General features: G+C 41.1%; 2 protein-coding genes across 2 annotated transcripts; both read left to right on the forward strand.

Moving 5' to 3' along the window:
- The first annotated feature begins 1,025 nt into the window (after window positions 1-1,025).
- cdk15 (cyclin-dependent kinase 15) lies at window positions 1,026-9,615 on the forward strand. Its single transcript, XM_033615900.2, has 13 exons — window positions 1,026-1,412; window positions 2,304-2,441; window positions 2,807-2,901; window positions 3,129-3,208; window positions 3,352-3,446; window positions 3,538-3,600; window positions 4,673-4,796; window positions 4,978-5,098; window positions 6,363-6,456; window positions 6,579-6,642; window positions 7,735-7,783; window positions 8,971-9,113; window positions 9,200-9,615. Exons 1-13 carry the CDS (start codon window positions 1,212-1,214, stop codon window positions 9,310-9,312), a joined length of 1,380 nt encoding a protein of 459 aa, XP_033471791.1. The 5' UTR covers window positions 1,026-1,211; the 3' UTR covers window positions 9,313-9,615.
- Window positions 9,616-14,450: 4,835 nt separating this feature from the next.
- LOC117249964 (frizzled-7-A-like) lies at window positions 14,451-19,036 on the forward strand. The gene is made up of 2 exons (XM_078165775.1): window positions 14,451-16,589; window positions 18,761-19,036. The coding sequence occupies exon 1, from the start codon at window positions 14,831-14,833 to the stop codon at window positions 16,484-16,486; it is 1,656 nt and encodes a 551-aa protein (XP_078021901.1). The 5' UTR covers window positions 14,451-14,830; the 3' UTR covers window positions 16,487-16,589; window positions 18,761-19,036.
- The last annotated feature ends 648 nt before the right edge of the window (window positions 19,037-19,684 follow it).

The raw sequence follows: 19,684 nt of genomic DNA on the forward strand, positions 1-19,684 counted from the left end.
CACACTGACGTCTAAATATCTCCGCTTCATAAGAGACAATAAAATAAAAAGTCATTTGAATTTTATACATTTATCAAATAAAAAAACAAGGAGAACATTTTAAGAATTAATTTGTAACCAGATATTACGCAAATAAAACAAATGCTGCACAATATTTACGAAAACGATATATTCTCAACAAGAGTAGGAAAATAAATGTGAAAAACATACATTTAAACGATGATCTACAAATAAAAATGAAATGAAAAAGAAAGTTAAAGGAATAATGGTATTTAAAATAATATTACAATTAAATACACATTAAAAACTGATTTAGGCTTTAATAATTAAACATAAAATGAAAGTGGAAAAAACAAATATATAAACTGATGAAGAGCACGAAACAAAATCTACAATAAAATGACAGTATTTCAAATTTAATAATTAACAGTGCAAAAAGTTAGAATTGGTTACAAGTATAAAACAGAAAATTATAATTGTCAAATATAGTGTAAATAAAACAAAAATAAAATATAATTAAAAAATGAACAATATTTATAGTAATGATTTTTTAAAAGATTTAGATATTTAAAAAAAATAATGATACATTTAAAGAAAGTATTAACCATAAAAACTAAAAATAAAATATACAATTATTTAAGAAGCACGATCAGTATGACGAACAATGCATTTTAATTATTTACACAAAAATAAAGCAGCAAGCTGATTAAATAATGACAACCTAATTTGATACAAATACATTTTGTATTAAACAAATGTAATGAACTCTAGGCAGAATTAATAACGACACATAAACAAAATGACAATAAAATAAATTAGAATAAAAACTGTACGTGATAAAGTTTAAAAAATAAAAACTACAATAAACAACACAAAAAATCACCACAAATTCTGACACACAAGAACTTTTCTTTTGAAATTGCATGAAGTTTATTAAACTCAACAAAACACTATAATAATGAATTACAAGAAATAAGTTGGGTGAGAGGATGAAGCGGTTAGACGGTGAATGAATGAATGAAGTTTGGTGAGCGCTGTGGTTCCTGACTGTGGCCTCTGGGGGGCAGCACACACTCACTGTGCTGAAAGGACTCTGTTGTTGTGGACTGAGACACAGAGACAGTCATGGGACCCTGTTTGCTCGTCCTGAACCATGTGAGTCATATGAGACACAGAGAGGAGGAGGAAGAGGAGTAAAGAAGGAGGAAAAGATGGAGGACTTGTCCCGGTGGGTGACGGAGGCCGGGAGGTGGGTGAGGAGGTGCTGCTGTGGTGAGGAAGATGAGGATGAGGAGGAGAAAGGGAGAAGGGAAGGAGAAGAAGAGGAGGAGGAGGAGGAGGAGGAGGAAGTGAAGATGGAGGGGCTCAGCTTCAGGAAGAGCAGGAGTTCAACCTCCCTCCCTCCTGCTGAGGTATGACAACAACTCCTGTTTGAGCAGTGCTGGAATGTAACTAAGTACATTTACTCGAGTGCTGTGCTGACGTACAAGGTGGAGGTACTTTTACTTTACTTGACTCCACTTTCTTCTTCTTCTACTCCACCACCGCTGTTTCATAACTTTAGTTTAACTTTATAAATGAAGAACACACTTTGTTTATTTATTAAACACATGAAAATATTCTGCATGAAGTATTTTTACTTTCAGCTTGTAAATATTTTCCTGATCGTTCTTACACACTTTGACTGAAGTCATGTTTCAAAGCATGACTTTTACTACAGAGTATTTTTTACAGTGCGGTATCAGTACTCGCTCAATAAAAGGATCTGAATACTTCCTCCACCACTGTACTCCTGTTTGAGTGACATCACTTCCTGTTTGAGTAACATTTCTTCCCATTTGAGTAACATTACCTCCTGTTCGAGTAACATCACTTCCCATTCGATTAACATCACTTCCTGTTTGAGCAAAATTACTTCCTGTTTGCGTAACACCGCTTTCCATTCGATTAACATCACTTCCTGTTTGAGCAAAATTACTTCCTGTTTGCGTAACACCGCTTTCCCTAAAAGTAGCATTACTTCTTGTTTGACTAACTTTACTTCCCATTTGAGTAACATTAGTTCCTGTTTGACTAACTTTACTTCCTGTTCGAGTAACATCACTTCCCATTCGATTAACATCACTTCCTGTTTGAGCAAAATTACTTCCTGTTTGAGTAACACCATTTTCCTTTTGAGTAACATTACTTCCTGTTAGAGTAACTTTACTTCCTGTTTTGAGTAACTTTACTTCACATTGGAGTAACATCACTTCCTGTTTGAGAAACTTTTTTTTCTTTTTCTCTCTGTCTGTTTGTCCCAGCTGGATCCAGATCAGTCCAGCTCAGGGTCCCACCCTCACTGGTTCCACACCCTGCAGGTCCGACGGTTCCGACAGCAGCGAGGACGCAGCAATAGCGACCCGCTGGGAAGGAACAGCTGCGAGGAACCCTTCACCTGGGTCAGAGAAACATCACACCTGTCCTTCACCTGTCCTCCACCTGTCCTGCTCCTGTCCTGCTCCTGTCCTGCACCTGTCCTGCACCTGTCCTCCCCTTGTCCTCCACCTGTCCTTCACCTGTCCTCCACCTGTCCTGCACCTGTCCTCCACCTGTCCTGCACCTGTCCTCAGTCCTCCCGTCACCTGATCTCCTCCCTGCACCTCACCTGTTCTCTATTTCCCTCATTAGCTCCTGGCTACGCTGTCTCTGTTGCTTTATGCCTTTTGCCTTCAAGTCAGCTGAACCTGACCTCTGACCCCTGAGAGGAAACATCAGTATAAAGTTTGATACGTGACCTGATGTGTGACATGTGTCTTCTGATCAGAAACCAGGTCTTCAGTTTGGAGCGACTCATTCTTACCTGAGTCTGGAGAAACTGGGTGAAGGAGCGTACGCCTCCGTCTACAAAGGAATCAGCAGGTCAGTCTACTCAGAGTACTGATTATAGATTTATCTGCTGAGCACTGTGTGAGTCTTCATCAGCACCAGTGATGATGATCTGTACCTCCATGAGGCCACTGCACACTGGAGCTGCTCACTCATTGTTGGGCGTACTTTAACCGTGGCGTTCTTCTGCAGCAGCAGAACGTTGACCTCGATACTCTCAGTACATTTTGTTGTGTTCACTGTGAATGTTGCTTGTTGAGGATAAACGGACAGCTGGTGGCGCTGAAGGTGATTCGTATGAAGACGGAGGAGGGCGTCCCGTTCACCGCCATCAGGGAAGGTGATCACTGCACACACACTTTTATCCTCTGGGTTCTACTTTTTACAGTGTGTTTCCTGGATTAGTTGTTATTTTTTACAGTGTGTTTCCTGGATTAGTTGTTATTTTTTACAGTGCGTTTCCTGTTTTTTTTGTGTGTGCAGCGTCTCTGCTCAAGGGTCTGAAACACGCCAACATCGTCGTCCTCCATGACATCATTCACACCCAAGAGTCTCTGACCTTCGTCTTCGAATACGTGGTGAGAAACGTATCGTAAATAAGTTTGAATTATAAAACATCTTTCACGCGTTCCATTGCTGATCATCTTTCTTCTTCTGGTGTCGTTGCAGCAAACAGATCTGGCCCAGTACCTTACTGATCACCCCGGAGGACTGCACTCACACAACGTCAGGGTCCGTTCACACCTGCGCTCACACATAAGGATCCGTTCACACCTGCGCTCACATAAGGATCCGTTCACACCTGCACTCATACATAAGGATCCGTTCACACCTGCACTCACACAAGGATCCGTTCACACCTGCACTCACATAAGGATCCGTTCACACCTGCACTCACACATAAGGATCCGTTCACACCTGCACTCACACATAAGGATCCATTCACACCTGCACTCACATAAGGATCCGTTCACACCTGCACTCACACAAGGATCCGTTCACACCTGCACTCACACATGAGGATCCGTTCACACCTGCACTCACACATAAGGATCCGTTCACACCTGCACTCACATAAGGATCCGTTCACACCTGCACTCACACATAAGGATCCGTTCACACCTGCACTCACACATAAGGATCCGTTCACACCTGCACTCACATAAGGATCCGTTCACACCTGCACTCACACATAAGGATCCGTTCACACCTGCACTCACATAAGGATCCGTTCACACCTGCACTCACACATAAGGATCCGTTCACACCTGCACTCACATAAGGATCCGTTCACACCTGCACTCACACATAAGGATCCGTTCACACCTGCACTCACACATAAGGATCCGTTCACACCTGCACTCACACATAAGGATCCGTTCACACCTGCACTCACATAAGGATCCGTTCACACCTGCACTCACACAAGGATCCGTTCACACCTGCACTCACACATAAGGATCCGTTCACACCTGCACTCATACATAAGGATCCGTTCACACCTGCACTCACACAAGGATCCGTTCACACCTGCACTCACATAAGGATCCGTTCACACCTGCACTCACACAAGGATCCGTTCACACCTGCACTCATACATAAGGATCCGTTCACACCTGCACTCACACAAGGATCCGTTCACACCTGCACTCACATAAGGATCCGTTCACACCTGCACTCACACAAGGATCCGTTCACACCTGCACTCACACAACATCAGGGTCCATCATCAGGTACCAAAGTTAACAGGTCTCCTTTCATGATAAATAATAATATGTTGTTGTTGTTGTTGTTGTTGTTGTAGCTCTTCATGTTCCAGCTGCTGCGAGCGCTCTGCTTCATCCACAGCAGGAGGATCCTCCACAGAGACCTGAAGCCTCATAACCTGCTCATCAGCTACCTGGGAGAACTCAAGCTAGCTGACTTCGGTCAGGAGCAACTTGCAACATTCACGTCACCAACAACTCACCACAACAGAACATTTAGACAGACATTAAATTTAACCACTTTAAAATTAGTCGTTCATAAACTCTTCCCACTGACTTCTGTTCAGACTCACAGATTTCTCTAACACGTATCCAAACTGGATCTGACTGGTTCTGGTTTCAGGTCTGGCTCGGTCCAAGTCCATCCCCAGTCAGACCTTCTCCTCTGAGGTGGTGACGCTGTGGTACCGCCCCCCTGATGTCCTGCTGGGATCCACAGATTACTCCACCGCTCTGGACATCTGGTCAGCACCGACAAGCTCTTATCACATTTTTACAACAGTTTTATGATGTCAGGAAAATCAGCTCATGTGGAGGAAGCTTCTGACAGTGTCAGTTTAAATAAAATTTAATGTGTTTGAATCAGAGGAGCCAAGTGTATCTTCACAGAGATGACATGAACAGATGTGACCTTTGAATAAGCACTAACTCAGTCATAAACACTGATGAAACAACTTTAATAAAACCTAAAATAACTTTTCCCTTTATTAAACTGCTCTAAAATTAATGCTGTTAACAGCTAACATTAACTAGCTGCTAACACCTAGCTGCTAACACCTAACGTAAACTAGCTGCTAACAACTAACATTAACTAGCTGTTAAGAGCAAACTTTAATTTAATTAGTTGCTAAGAGCTAACATCCCAAACTAACTGCAGACTCTGACTAACTGTAACAGCTAATGTAAACTAGCTGCTAACAGCTAGCTTTAACTAGCTGCTAACAGCTAACATTAACTAATTGCTAACAGCTAGTGTGAACTAGCTGCTAACAGCTATCATAACTAGCTGCTAACAGCTAGCATTATCTAGGTGCTAACATCTTACTTTAATTTGCTGTCAACGGCTAACTTTAACTAGCTGCTAACAGCTAACATTAACTTGCTGCTAACATCTTACTTTAACCTGCTGGTAACAGCTAACTTTAATTACCTGTTAACACCTAACTTTAACTAGGTGCTAACAGCTAATGTGAACTAGCTGCTAACAGCTAACATAACTGGCTGCTAACAGCTAACATTATCTAGGTGCTCACAGCTTACTTTAACCTGCTGGTAACAGCTTACTTTGACTAGCTGCTAACATTAACTAGGTGCTAACAGCTCATGTTAACTAGCTGCTAACAGCTGACACATTAACCTGCTGCTTACCACTAAAATTAAATAGCTGCTAACAACTAACATCAACTGCTAAAAAATTAATTTTAACTAGCTGCTAACATTAACTAGCTGCTAATAGCTAACAGTAACTAGCTGCTAACAACTCATGTTAACTAGCTGCTAACAGCTAAGATTAAGTAGCTGCTAACAGCTAAAGTTATCCACCTGCTAACAGCTAACTTTGAGAAGCTGCTAACAGCTAATTTTGACTAGCTCTCCTCCTGCTGATGTCATCACAGATTTGTCTGTCACATGTTTTCTTTCTGTTTCCTGTTTGTGTTCAGGTGGTGACGTGTACATACAGATTATGACAGTGTGATTTTTAAATAAAGTTTTGTGCGTTTGAATCAGGGGAGCAGGGTGTATCTTCGTAGAGATGCTGCAGGGGGCGCCGGCATTCCCCGGAGTCACTGATGTGTTTGAGCAACTAAAGAAGATTTGGACGGTGATGAAAAGTTGACAGCTCACACATTTATTATTATTATTATTATTATTATTATTATTATTATCATTATGATATTAGATACTGATGAGAATGAAATTAAATAAAGTCTTGTGTCCCTGCAGGTCCTGGGTGTCCCCACAGAGGACAGCTGGCCTGGAGTCAGCCAGCTGCCAAATTATAAACCAGGTCAGTTCAATATATATATATATATACATATATATATTTGCATATATACACATTAATCAGTTGGTCAATTTTTAATTACATTTTTGATAATTATTTTATTAATTTATTTCATATTATTGACGTCATTCTTTGATTTAATACTCTTATTCTCATATAGTTATCAAAATATGTTTTATTTAGCTTGTTTATTCCTTCTTTATTTTATACTTTTATCTTGCATTAAGCAAAGTATTTTTTATTATATTACTTCTAAGGTGTTAGCATGTTAGCATGGAGCCTGCTGTTTAGTGTATGGTCAAGTGTTAGCAAGTTAACAAGTAGCTTACTGTTGTTTAACTTAACAAACTTTATTGTTGTAGCAGAGTCTATACTGTAGCATTGAGTTAGCATGCTAGCATGTAGTCTACTGTTGTTTAATAGCCTGTGGTAAAGTGTTAGCATATATTCACATAAAGCCTTCTGTTGTTAAGTGTATGGTGAGGTGTTAGCATGTCAAAATATCTTTTATTTTTATTATAATATTTGCGTCATTATTCATTTATTTCTCTATTTTAAATTACCAAGTAAATCTTTTTTTTTTAATTCTCAATTTTATTTTCATTTTTTAATATTCTGTATGTCAACATTCTCCAAATTAATATTTTTTATGTATTTTAATCTGTCTAACCTGCAGGACAAAAGAAATCATTTTATTGTGTTGTTTATTAACAGTTAAATCTTATTTCATCTTTTAATGGTATAGCCACATGTGAAATAAATCATCTGGGAGTTGTTTATTGTTTGTTTTTATGCACTGTTTGTTAAAGTAATATTTCAGGCGTCTTTCCCCAAGTTGATTTATTGATTATTGATTAAATGATCAGTCACTGTAGTTCAGCAGTGTGTCACAGTGACCACCAGGAGGCGACATCAAATCATTGAAGTCAACAGTGATTCTTCTTCTTTCATTTTATTTCTTTCTTTTATAATTATAAGTATTATTATTATTATTATTATTATTATTGTTGTTATTATTATTATCATTGTCATTATTATTAGTTATTATTTTTATTGTTATTATTAATGGTGAACTGGTTTTGTTTCTCTCCACAGAGTTTTTTCTTCACTCCAAGCCGAAGCAGCTGAGGAGCGTTTGGAAAAGGTAAAGACACAAAATAAATATCATTTGAATTGTTGTTTATTTTGTTTGTTTTTTTTGTTTTTTTTTTGTTATTTATTCCCCCTATTTTCTCAGGAAAACATCTACACTATTAAGAATAACTGAACTGTAGTAAAGTCAGCATGTAGCCTGCTGTTGTTAAGTGTATAGCAAAGTGTTAGTGTGTTAGCATGGAGGCCACTGTTTAAAGTCTATGGTAAACCATTAGCATATTTGCTTGAAGCCCACTGTTGGTTAATAAAGTGTATAGTAGATGTTAGATTGTGGCTAATTGGTGTTTATTAAACTGTAAACTGATGTTTAATCATCAATTGCAAAGTGTTAGCATGTTAGCATGTAGCCTACTGTTGCATATCAAAGTGTATCTTGAAGTGTTAGCATGATGGCTTGTAGCTAATTGATGTTCCATAAACTCTATGGTAAACTGTTAGCATGTAGTCTAATGTTGTTAAACAAACTATATGGTAAAGTGTTGGCATGTTAGCATGTAGCCATCTGTTTAGTGTAGATTGTATTAGCATGTTTGCATGTTAGCCTTCTGCTGTAAATTGTATGGTAAAGTGTAAGCATGTTAGTGTGTAGCCTACTGTTGTTTAATAAAGTTAATGGTAAAGTCTTAGTGTGTTAGCATGTTAGCATGTAACCTACTATTGTCTAACCAAGTCTATGGTAAAGTGTTAGTATGTTATTATAGTGTATTGTTGTTTTAAAAAGTCTATAGTAAAGTGTTAGCATGTCAGCACTTAGCCTACAGTTGTTTAATACAGTGTACGGTAAAGTGTTAGCATGTAAGCATGAGGCCTGCTGTTTTCTAATGTATGGTGAAGTGTTAGCATGTTAGCATTTAGCCCATAGTTATTTAGTGTATTATAAAGTGTTGGCATGTAGCATTTATAAACTGTTAGCATGTTAGCATGTGGCCTTCAGCTATTTAATACATTGTTTGGGAGAGTGTTAGCATGTTAGCATGTAGCTTACTGTTTTCTAACGTATGGTGAAGTGTTAGCATGTTAGCATTTAGCCCATAGTTATTTAGTGTATTATAAAATGTTGGCATGTAGCATTTATAAACTGTTAGCATGTTAGCATGTGGCCTTCTGCTATTTAATACATTGTTTAGGAAAGTGTTAGCATGTTAGCATGTAGCTTACTGTTTTGATGTGGACCAGGTTGGACCAGCTGCCCTATAAGACAGAAGACCTGGTCCAGAGGATGTTGAAGGGGGTCCCTGCAGACCGGATCTCGGCCCAGGACTCCCTGAGGCACCCGTACTTCAGCACGCTGCCTCCTCCCATCATGCACCTCAGGGACAGTAAGAACTCGCCCTTACACGCGCAGAGAGACGCACCAACACAGCCGCTTCCCACAAGTAATTTCTCTTCTTCTCTGGTTTTCCAGCAGTGTCCATTTTCAAGGTGCCCGGCATTCATCTGGAGACAGAGGTCAGGAACGCCTTAAACCCTGGACGGAGGGTCAAACCCTCCCTGCTGCCCGCCGCCAAGTGGTGGTGACCAAACTCAACCTGAGCAGATGAGCAGAGGGGGGAACAAACCCTCCATATAAACCCATTCATTACTGTATATTTATATTTATTGACATGATACGATCTGTGTATGTTTAATTGAATAATTCTAAACATTATATTCAATGTTAAATATAAATAACCATCTTTATGAAATGTTCCCGTGGTGACCGTCAGCCCGTTGGGACGTTAGCGTTGGTTCACGGAGAGTAACGAGGGTTCATTCAGGAGCTGAATGTTGATGAATGTTTATTTGTTGTTGTGATAAATAAAATCTGTTGTTGTGATTCTCCACACGTCCCAGGCTGCTTCGTCTTCATCACTTTGTTTGTAATGAAGAGTTGTTCATCGTGTGCTGCGGACAGGAAGTGCTTTATCAGGACTGACCTTTAGCAACCTTAACTGACCTTAATTAATTAACTGAATATTTCACAAATTTCACAAAACATATTTAAAGCCCGATGGATGGATCCACCAACTTTCACCCAGGAGGCCGGTGTTCACTTCCTGTAAGATTGTAAAGCCAAACCCTGTTCTTTTGTCCTAAACGTAACCACGTGTGTTGTTGAAGGAAAAAAAACATCAGTTGGTGGTGTTGTACTGACGTAGTGCTTTTATTTTGAAAGAGACTGTATACAAACTGTACATTTCCTGTGAAAACAGAAGTGTATTTTGAAAACAGACAATGCATGTAACAGGCTGAAGTTGACACGGCGTCCCAGAACGTCAACAACCAACACACCCAGGGTACCTTGGACGTCATATGTGGACGTGGAAAGTCCATGACCAAACGTGGACATGTGACGAGGTCACAGTGAGGATGATGATGGTCAAACAAACACAGACTTTCACCCCAGAGGCCGATATTCACATCAGTGTAGTAACATGACTTCTCGTAACTTCACATCACTTATGTCCCGTACGAAGTTATTCGAATCAAAACCACAATGTTTTCCGAAACCCGAGTGTTTTTTTTTCCTAAAGCTACAACGTTAACCACGTGTTTAAAACTGTGACTGTTCGTATTTGACTTTCCGATGATATGTCACTTTAACACACTGCGTGTCAGCGTCACGAAATGCGTGGTGATGAATCTGTGGTCATTTGTCGTATTTCTGTGAGGCTGACAGGGCTCAGGTGGTGTTTTTGAGACTTACCTCCAGTTTAACTTCTGAGAAGAAGTTTAAGCTTCCTCTGTAACGTTAGGGGGAACAAATATGTTTGTTTTTTTTATGAAGAAAATGTTTAACGTTCATTTGTTTAGAGAATAAAATCATGCTGCAGTTCCAATAAAGGTAGAGTGTGACGAACGTTTTCCAGGGGGCAGATTCACCTTCATATTTTCAACAATTTTAAATCATAATTTTACGACGTTACTGTAACACGTTTAAATGTTATTCTTCGGGAGTTGTTTCCTGCTGAAGTTGTATCTTGGTTTCACACAGCGGAGCAACACAATCACTTTGTTTGTAAGTTCGTGCTCGTTTCACCGTCGGCCTCTTTGTTCGCATTCACTTGTTTGTCTTTCGTGTTCGTCTCAAAGTCAAATCGGTTTTTAAAATTCAAGTCTGTGCGACTTCAGAAACTTCGCCAACAAAACAAGAAGTTCAACAAAAGCTCGAGTTGTTTTGAACAACTTTAAATTTATGGGATTCTTCTGATTGACGTGAAAATGAGGTGTCGTTTTGATTGACTGTTGAGATGAAAGAGACAGTCGAAGGTGTTGGTGCATATTTAACTCTGTTTGTGTTTGGGTGAACGTCGGGTATCGTTTGATGAGAGCAAATTCATTCACGACACTCGGAACAAACAATAAATAAATAATAAATCAGAATGCACAGCAGCCTTTGATATGTGGCCTCTGAAGAATCAGACGAGTTGGACTGAAGTTATTTTTAATCTCCAAAACACTTTGTCTTTGTTTTCTCCCAAAAAGTTTTCTCAGCTGTCACCAGACCGTCGCGTTGCTGCGAATATGTTTCATAAAACAGAACAATAACGCCACTGTGTCCTACGAAGCTAAAACGTGTTGAAGACCAGAATCAAAATCAGCAGTTACTATAAGATGGAGCTAAAAACTGCGCCAAGGCAGCCAAAGTAAGAGCTAGCTTGTAAAGTGACAGCTGACCACGGCTAACTTTAGCTGAAGCTAAACATTGAACTGATGAAGCAGCAGTTGAATACACTTGTGAGGTAAAATCCTGCTAAAGCTAACGCAGCGAAGTAGCAGTAGCTACATCTTAGCTTCTGAAATTCATGAAATTTGGCTTAGCTACGAATATGTGTGACTAAAATGAGATACACAATAATACCATGAAGGTAATACGTGTTCAAAACTTAGTAGAGACCAAAGTCTGACTTTCAGGCGTCTGTTTAACCACATAAACAAATATTAAATATTAGTTAAATATTCAACGTTAAGTGGGCATCACTGTTGCTAGGGTTACCACCCTAGCAACAGTGATGCAGCTTCATGCTTTCATCCTTTCCTTCCTTGTCACCTATTCTTTGCTTTCTTCCTTTCCTTTTTTCCTCTCCTTTCATCCTTTTCTTTCATACGTTCCTTCCTTGTCACCTATTCTTTGTCCTTATCCTTTCCTTTTATTCTTTCTTTCCTTTGCCTCCCTTTCTATCCTTTCATCCTGTCCTACCTTTCCCTCCTTTCTTTTCTTTCACCCTCCTTTTCCTTCATTTATTCCTTTCACCCTTTCCTACCCTTCCTTCCTTTCCTTTCTTTCACCCTTTTCTTCCTTTCCTCCCTTTCTTGCCTTTCGTCCTTTCCTCTTTCTTCCTTGTCACCTAATCTTTGCCCTTATCCTTTCTTTCCTTTCATCATTTCTTTCCTTTCCTCCTTTCCTTTCCTTATTTCCATTTGTCCTTCGTCGGTTCCTTTCTTTCCTTTCCTACATTTCCACCCTTCCTTTTCTTTTCTTTCTTCACCTCATTTTCTCCTTTCCTTCCTCCCTCCCTTTCTTTCCTCTTCTCCTTTCCTTCTTAATGCCTTTCCTCCATTCTTACTTTTCCTTCTTTTCCTTTCATTCCTTTATTTTACTCCTTTCCTTCCTCCTTTCCTCTCCTCTATCCTTCCCCCTCTTCGTATCCATTCATTTGCTTCCACAGACACAGTTTTTCATCTCCTGCTTTGTTTCCTTTCCTTCTCTTTCTCTCCTTCACTCGTTCCCTCTCTTCCTTCCCTCTCCTTGGTGTTGACATTAGTGGATCGTTTGGACAGTAGAGATATAAACAGTAGAAGAAGAGGAGATGGAGGGAGCAGGAACAGATGGGTCTTTTATTTTGAAGAGCCATGGCCTAAAAAGGCGTGGGGGTGTCAGCGGTGTTTGGGTTAACGCCGCTGTGTGTTTGTGCTTCAACTCGCTCAGCTCGGAGGAACGATGGAAACTCGTCTGTCAAATAAACACTGGACACCATCAGAGTGATGATGAAGACGTGACGGTGTTAAAATAAATGTGTCAGCAGAGTCGGCCTGCCGTCCGCTGACCTCGTCTTTATGACCACCACTATTTGTGTCTCTTTGTGGTTGTTTTGTGTCTCCGTGGTTGTTTTGTGTCTCTGTGGTTGTTCTGTGTCTCTTTGTGGTTGTTTTGTGTCTCTTTGTGGCTGTTCTGTGTCTCTTTGTGGTTGTTTTGTGTCTCTCTGTGGCTGTTCTGTGTCTCTTTGTGGTTGTTTTGTGTCTCTCTGTGGCTGTTTTGTGTCTCCGTGATTGTTTTGTGTCTCTTTGTGGCTTTTTGTGTCTCCGTGGTTGTTTTGTGTCTCTTTGTGGTTGTTTTGTGTCTCCGTGATTGTTTTGTGTCTCTTTGTGGCTTTTTGTGTCTCTTTGTGGTTGTTTTGTGTCTCCGTGGTTGTTTTGTGTCTCTTTGTGGTTGTTTTGTGTCTCCGTGATTGTTTTGTGTCTCTTTGTGGCTTTTTGTGTCTCTTTGTGGTTGTTTTGTGTCTCACTGCGGCTGTTTTGTGTCTCTGGCTGTTTTATGTCTCTTTGTGGTTGTTTTGTGTCTCTTTGTGGCTGTTCTGTGTCTCTTTGTGGTTGTTTTGTGTCTCTGTGGTTGTTTTGTGTCTCTTTGTGGCTGTTCTGTGTCTCTTTGTGGTTATTTTGTGTCTCATTGCAGCTGTTTTGTGTCTCTTTGTGGTTGTTTTGTGTCTCATTGCGGCTGTTTTGTGTCTCTTTGCGGCTGTTTTGTGTCTCTTTGTGGGTGTTTTGTGTCTCTTTGAGGTTGACAGAGACACAAAACGGCCCAACATTCACGGAAAATCTGACAGTGTAAAAGGGGCTGTAGGTTGCACTAAGGGATGTGTTGACATCACACAGAGGAAGGTGAGGTGGTTGTGAGGCTGTGCTCTTCACACTGTGTGTCGTACAGACTTTATATTCACATTAACAACACCTCTGTATGTGTCACACAGTGTGTATTCACTGTGTCGACATAACTGTATTTATATTCTTCACGGTAACTTCAATCTGTACTTTTGTAAATTTGGATCGGAGTACTTTCCCCACGCGAGTATTACAAGCACAATATACTGAGTATCAAAGATAAAAGTACTGTGTCGAGTACAACCAGGAGGCACCACTCCATGTTCAGACAGGAAGGAGGATAACGAGCGGCTGATTTCAGCTCTGAAATCTGAACAGAAAAGATCTGAATTATGTTTGTCATTTAAATTAATCATATCATAAAATAAAATAAATCAATCACATGACCTCAGTGTTTCTGCTCTGTTGTTTTTTTAATTAATGAATTAATTTATTTAATATATATATATATATTATTTTTTAAATTTTTTTAAATGAGATAAAAATAAATAAATAATAGTTACTATTTAAATTTTTTTTTTGTAAGTATACCCAGTGTAATATTTGTGGAGAGAGGAGCAGCACACTTCTGTACAGGAAGAAAAAAAACATGAATATTAAAGGATTCCTCTGCCGCTGTGGAGCCACCCTTTAACCTCCACCAGCCAATCAGCAGTGCCGCGGCCCAGAACACAGCGCGGTTTCAAGGCGCCCCGCGTGCGCTGCAGAGAGAGAAGAGAGAAGGGGGAGGGGCGCCTTGAAACCAACCCGGGCAGAGTGTGTGTGTGTGTGTGTGTGTGTGTGTGTGTGTGTGTGTGTGTGTGATAAGTTTTATTGTGCAGAACTCTCGTGCATCTTAAACTGTTTACTCATTGACAAAGTTTGTTTTCGCGCCACTGCGGACGTTCAGTGGGAGCGCAAGACTCTCTCGGGACATTTGAGGAGTCCTGAAGGAGCTCACGAGCCCGGAGTTAAAGAGAGGAGGAGGAGGAGGAGGAGGAGTTCACATCTGTTGCTGCTCTCAGCTGTCGGTCCGTGAGGTGACCGGACTCCGTGTCTCCGGGCTGCCGGGACAAGCCTCCGTTTTCTGGGAGTATTAAAGGAGTGCAGCAGGAGCAGGACTCTCCTCCTCCTCCTCCTCCTGCTGCTGCTGGAGCCTGTCAGTACTCTGAGGAGACTGGTCTTCCGATCATTGGTCATGACGGTGGGGGGAAGCTGGCGGCGGCTCTGCGCCCTGCTCTCCGCTCTCCTCCTCCAGTTGTGCGCAGCTCAGTACGAGAAGGGGATCTGGGTCCCGGAGCACGGCTTCTGTCAGCCCATCTCCATCCCGCTCTGCACCGACATCGCCTACAACCAGACCATCATGCCCAACCTGCTGGGACACACCAACCAGGAGGACGCTGGGCTGGAGGTGCACCAGTTTTACCCACTGGTCAAAGTCCAGTGCTCCACCGACCTGAAGTTCTTCCTGTGCTCCATGTACGCGCCGGTGTGCACCGTCCTGGAGCAGGCCATCCCCCCCTGCCGGTCTCTGTGTGAACGGGCACGCCAGGGCTGTGAGGCGCTCATGAACAAATTTGGGTTCCAGTGGCCGGAGAGGCTGCGCTGCGAGAACTTCCCAGTCCACGGCGCAGGAGAGATCTGCGTTGGCCAGAACACGACCGACTCAGAGAGAACCACTTCCGACCCGACACCCAACGTCCCGGAGTTGGTGACCCTGCCGCCGCACGTCTGGACCGACCAGCCCTTCTCCTGCCCGCTGCAGCTCAAGGTGCCGCCCTACCTCAACTACCACTTCCTGGGGGCGAAAGACTGTGGTGCCCCCTGCGAAACCTCCAAACCAAACGGACTGATGTACTTCCGAGAGGAGGAGCTGAGGTTCGGTCGGCTCTGGGTCGGGATCTGGTCCATCCTGTGCTGCATGAGCACCCTCTTCACTGTTCTCACCTATCTGGTGGACATGACACGGTTTCGATACCCGGAGCGGCCGATCATCTTCCTGTCCGGCTGCTACTTCATGGTGGCGCTGGCGTACGCTGCTGGATTCCTGTTGGAGGACAGGGTGGTGTGTATCGACCACCAGCTGAGCCGCGACAGTTACAAGATGGTGGCCCAGGGCACCAAGAAGGAGGGCTGCACTATCCTCTTCATGATCCTCTACTTCTTCGGCATGGCGAGCTCCATCTGGTGGGTGATCCTGTCGCTCACCTGGTTCCTGTCTGCCGGGATGAAGTGGGGCCACGAGGCCATCGAGGCCAATTCACAATACTTCCACCTGGCAGCATGGGCGGTACCAGCAGTGAAAACCATCACCATCCTGGCCATGGGGCAGGTGGATGGCGACCTGCTCACTGGTGTCTGCTACGTGGGGATCTACAACGTGAACGCCCTGCGCGGCTTCGTCCTGGCGCCACTGTTTGTCTACCTGTTCATTGGCACTTCCTTCTTGCTGGCAGGCTTTGTGTCGCTCTTCCGCATCCGCACCATCATGAAGCACGATGGCACCAAGACGGAGAAGCTGGAGAAGCTGATGGTGCGGATCGGCGTCTTTAGCGTGCTCTACACGGTGCCCGCCACCATCGTCATCGCCTGCTACTTCTATGAGCAGGCCTTCCGGCCGCAGTGGGAGAGGACATGGCGCCTGCAGACATGCAAGCGTTTCGCAATGCCATGCCCGGCCAGGAACTTTGCGCCTTTGACGCCGGACTTTACCGTGTTCATGATCAAATACCTGATGACCATGATTGTGGGGATCACGTCCAGCTTCTGGATCTGGTCTGGGAAGACGCTGCAGTCGTGGCGCAGGTTTTATAAAAGACTGAGCGGCAACAACCAGGGCGAGACGACGGTGTAGAGGTGGGCGGTACCCAGACATACGGACACCATTTTGTTACTGAGCCTGAGGACAGATGGATATCTGAGACGTGGACGCTCCGAGTCGTCTCACATCAGACTCAGTAAGGACACGTACACTCGGGAACCACGTCCTGGTTTTTATGTTTTCGAACTGAAGTTACAATTAATTTTACATGTGTAGCTTTTCTAAATTCTAGTTTCACTTTACAGGTCTGTGACTTCCTGTTTAAAAACATCACATTTATTTATCGATTATTTGTTTAGAATGTTGATGTTGTTTCTCAGAGCCAAAGATGACGTCTTGTTTTGTCTGACTGACTCAAAGTTTACAAGTTTACATCATAGAAAATCATGAAAACCATTTTATTGTTACGTTCTACGGAGGCTGTTAAGTGTCAAAATGTTGTGCTTTTTTATCCCCCTTTAGGACTTTAACAACTTGTTTCCACCTAATAATAATTTTTGTGCTAAAGTTAATAACTTGTTTCCAGTTGACAATTTTAGCGCGCTATTTCATAGCTTGTTTCCTCCTGATAATATTCTTTGCACAATCATTTTAACAGCTTATAATCATTTTTAGGCTCCAGTTACTATTTTGTTTCCACTTGATAATTTTTGCGTGCAAATTGCGCACTTGTTTCCATATCATAATCATTTCTGTGCACAAGTCATTATTATTACAAATAATTTTGCACCAAGGTTAATAACTTGTTTCCGCCTGATAATTTTTGCGCAGAGGGTAAAATTTCTTTCCACCTCATAATAATTGTTGCGCACAAGGTATGAACAAGTTTCCAGTTCATAATTTTAGTGCGCTACTTCATAGCTTGTTTTATAGGTTTTGCACAGAGGTTAATATTTTTTTTCCAGCTTAAAATCATTTTTGCGCTCAAGTTGATATTTTGTTTCCACCTGATAATTTTAGAGTGAAAGATGCACACTTGTTTCCACATCATAATAATTTTTGCACACAAGTTAATAACTTGTTTCTACCTGATAATTTTAGAGCGCAATTTCATAGATGGTTTCCCCCTTACAATTTTTGCACAGTGGTTAATAATTTGTTTTTAGTTTAGAATCATTTTTGCGCTCAAGTTAATATTTTGTTTCCATCTGATAATTTTAGCGTGGAGTTGTGCACTTGTTTTCCACATTATAATCATTTTTGCACCGAGGTTAATAACTTCTTTCCACTAGTAAATTACCAGTTTCCACATCGTAATAATTTTGGCGTGCATTTTAATAACTTGTTTCCAACTCATAATAGTTTTTGTGCACAAGTTAATAACTTGTTTCTACCTGAGTACATTTTTTCCACCTCATAATTTTTTTGCGCCCTAGTTAATGAATTGTTGTCATCTTATATTTTTTGCGCAAAAGTTTCCACTGCATAATAATTTTTGCGCATGAGTTAATAACTTGTTTCCACCTCATAAAAGTCATTAACTTGTTTCCAAATGATAATTTTGCGCCGAGATTAATAACTTTTTTCCACCTGATAATATTTTTTGCGCAGAAGTAAATAACTTGTTTACTCATAATAATTTTGTTTGTTCATAACTTATTGCCGGCTTATAACGATTTTTGCACACAAGTCAGTAATTTGTTTACCCATCAAAATAACTTTTGCACAGAATTTTTTAACTTGTATCCACTTGATAATTTTTGCGCGCACGAGACAAGTTGTTCCCACCTCACAGTAACTTGTGTGCATGAGATGATACAAAATTTGACTTTTCTGGACTTTATGCGCCCAGTAAATTTAACAAGTTGGAACCAGTAAATATTTTGCACTTTTTCGCAGTAAATGATTTTTAATTGTTGTGTAACATATAAAGTTTTGGAATCAGCTCAATGTTCGGTTATGTGAACACATGTTTAAGTGCAAAAATAAAAATTTGTACAGAGCACGAACTTGAATAAATGGACCAGAGGTGCTGTAAAAACAACAGGAAGTTAGTCTCTGTCATCTGACGCATTAAAAAACACTCTGAGACTCATTGCTTCAGTTTGCACCAAAAAGTGCACTTCTTCTTCTTCTTCTGTCGGTAACTCAGTGAAACATGAACTCACAGACGTGAAACAGATATTTTTAGATTCAGTGTGACTTCCATTTAGGGAGGATTTCATTATTTCTGCTGTTCATGCAGAAGAAATGTCCGTAAATCTAGTAAGAATTTGTCGGGAGAAAAGCGCATCAGAACGTCTTTGAGACTCTTTGTGTTTGTTTGTTTTTTTTCTGTGTGTATAACAATTACCTTCTTCTTTCCAGGATTTGTAAGGTGATTACCAGAGTCACAGACCTGTAAGCTGAGCGTTAAACAAACTGTGAGTCTTTTATCTTTCCTGTTTTTATTTACAGGAACGTTGTCCTGATTTTACAGTTTTGCGCTTCTTCTGCAAAGCTGCCTCATTTTATTGCTATTCTGTAAATGTCCTCATGTATTTATAAGACTTTGTAAAATCTTCTTTTAAGGAGTGTTTTCTGTTATTTTTTACGCTTCCTGACTCGTACAGTTTTTCAGAATAAAGTGTATTTTAAAGCCTGGCTGAAGCTGATGAAACACACATATTTAATCTGCGTTTATAGAAGAGGAGTTAACGTGGCTTTGTTCCAGACGGCTGACTCCTGCTGAAATCTGATCCTCTTGTCTTTTCCCCTCTTTTGTCCTGGCTGGAGAAAACGCTCAAGAGACTGAAACCAGAGCAGCTTGACCTCCTTACAGGGGAAAGAAAACAAGTCTTTTTTTTTTTTAGGTCAGGAAAAGTTTGAAAATTCAGAACAGAGTTTGTATCATGTGTGGAGGAACTTTTTATTGAGCAGTATTAAACTCAAACACAATGGAGTAGATTCATGAGGTAATCAGATCCATGTTTGGTTTAGATCATTATCAAAGAATTTAAAGTGTGTTAACTCAGTAAAACGGGAACACACTGACATGAAACACACATTTTTAGATTCAGTTTGGCTTTCCCCTCCATATGACATCATTATCTCTCATGTCCAGTATGAGTATGCCTCCAAAAATCCACTTAGGAATCAGAGAAAAAAGGCGCTGCAGAACTTCCTTGAAAATCTTGACGTTTTAAAGTTTCTCTCAGTGTCACATTAGTCCAGTGACAACTGTCTGTTCATTCATGAGCTCGCTGCAAACAGGAGCTACTCACACATAATTCGGCATACTTTGAATGGTGA

Source organism: Epinephelus lanceolatus, chromosome 24, assembly GCF_041903045.1.
Source record: "Epinephelus lanceolatus isolate andai-2023 chromosome 24, ASM4190304v1, whole genome shotgun sequence".
Lineage (NCBI taxonomy): Eukaryota > Metazoa > Chordata > Actinopteri > Perciformes > Serranidae > Epinephelus > Epinephelus lanceolatus.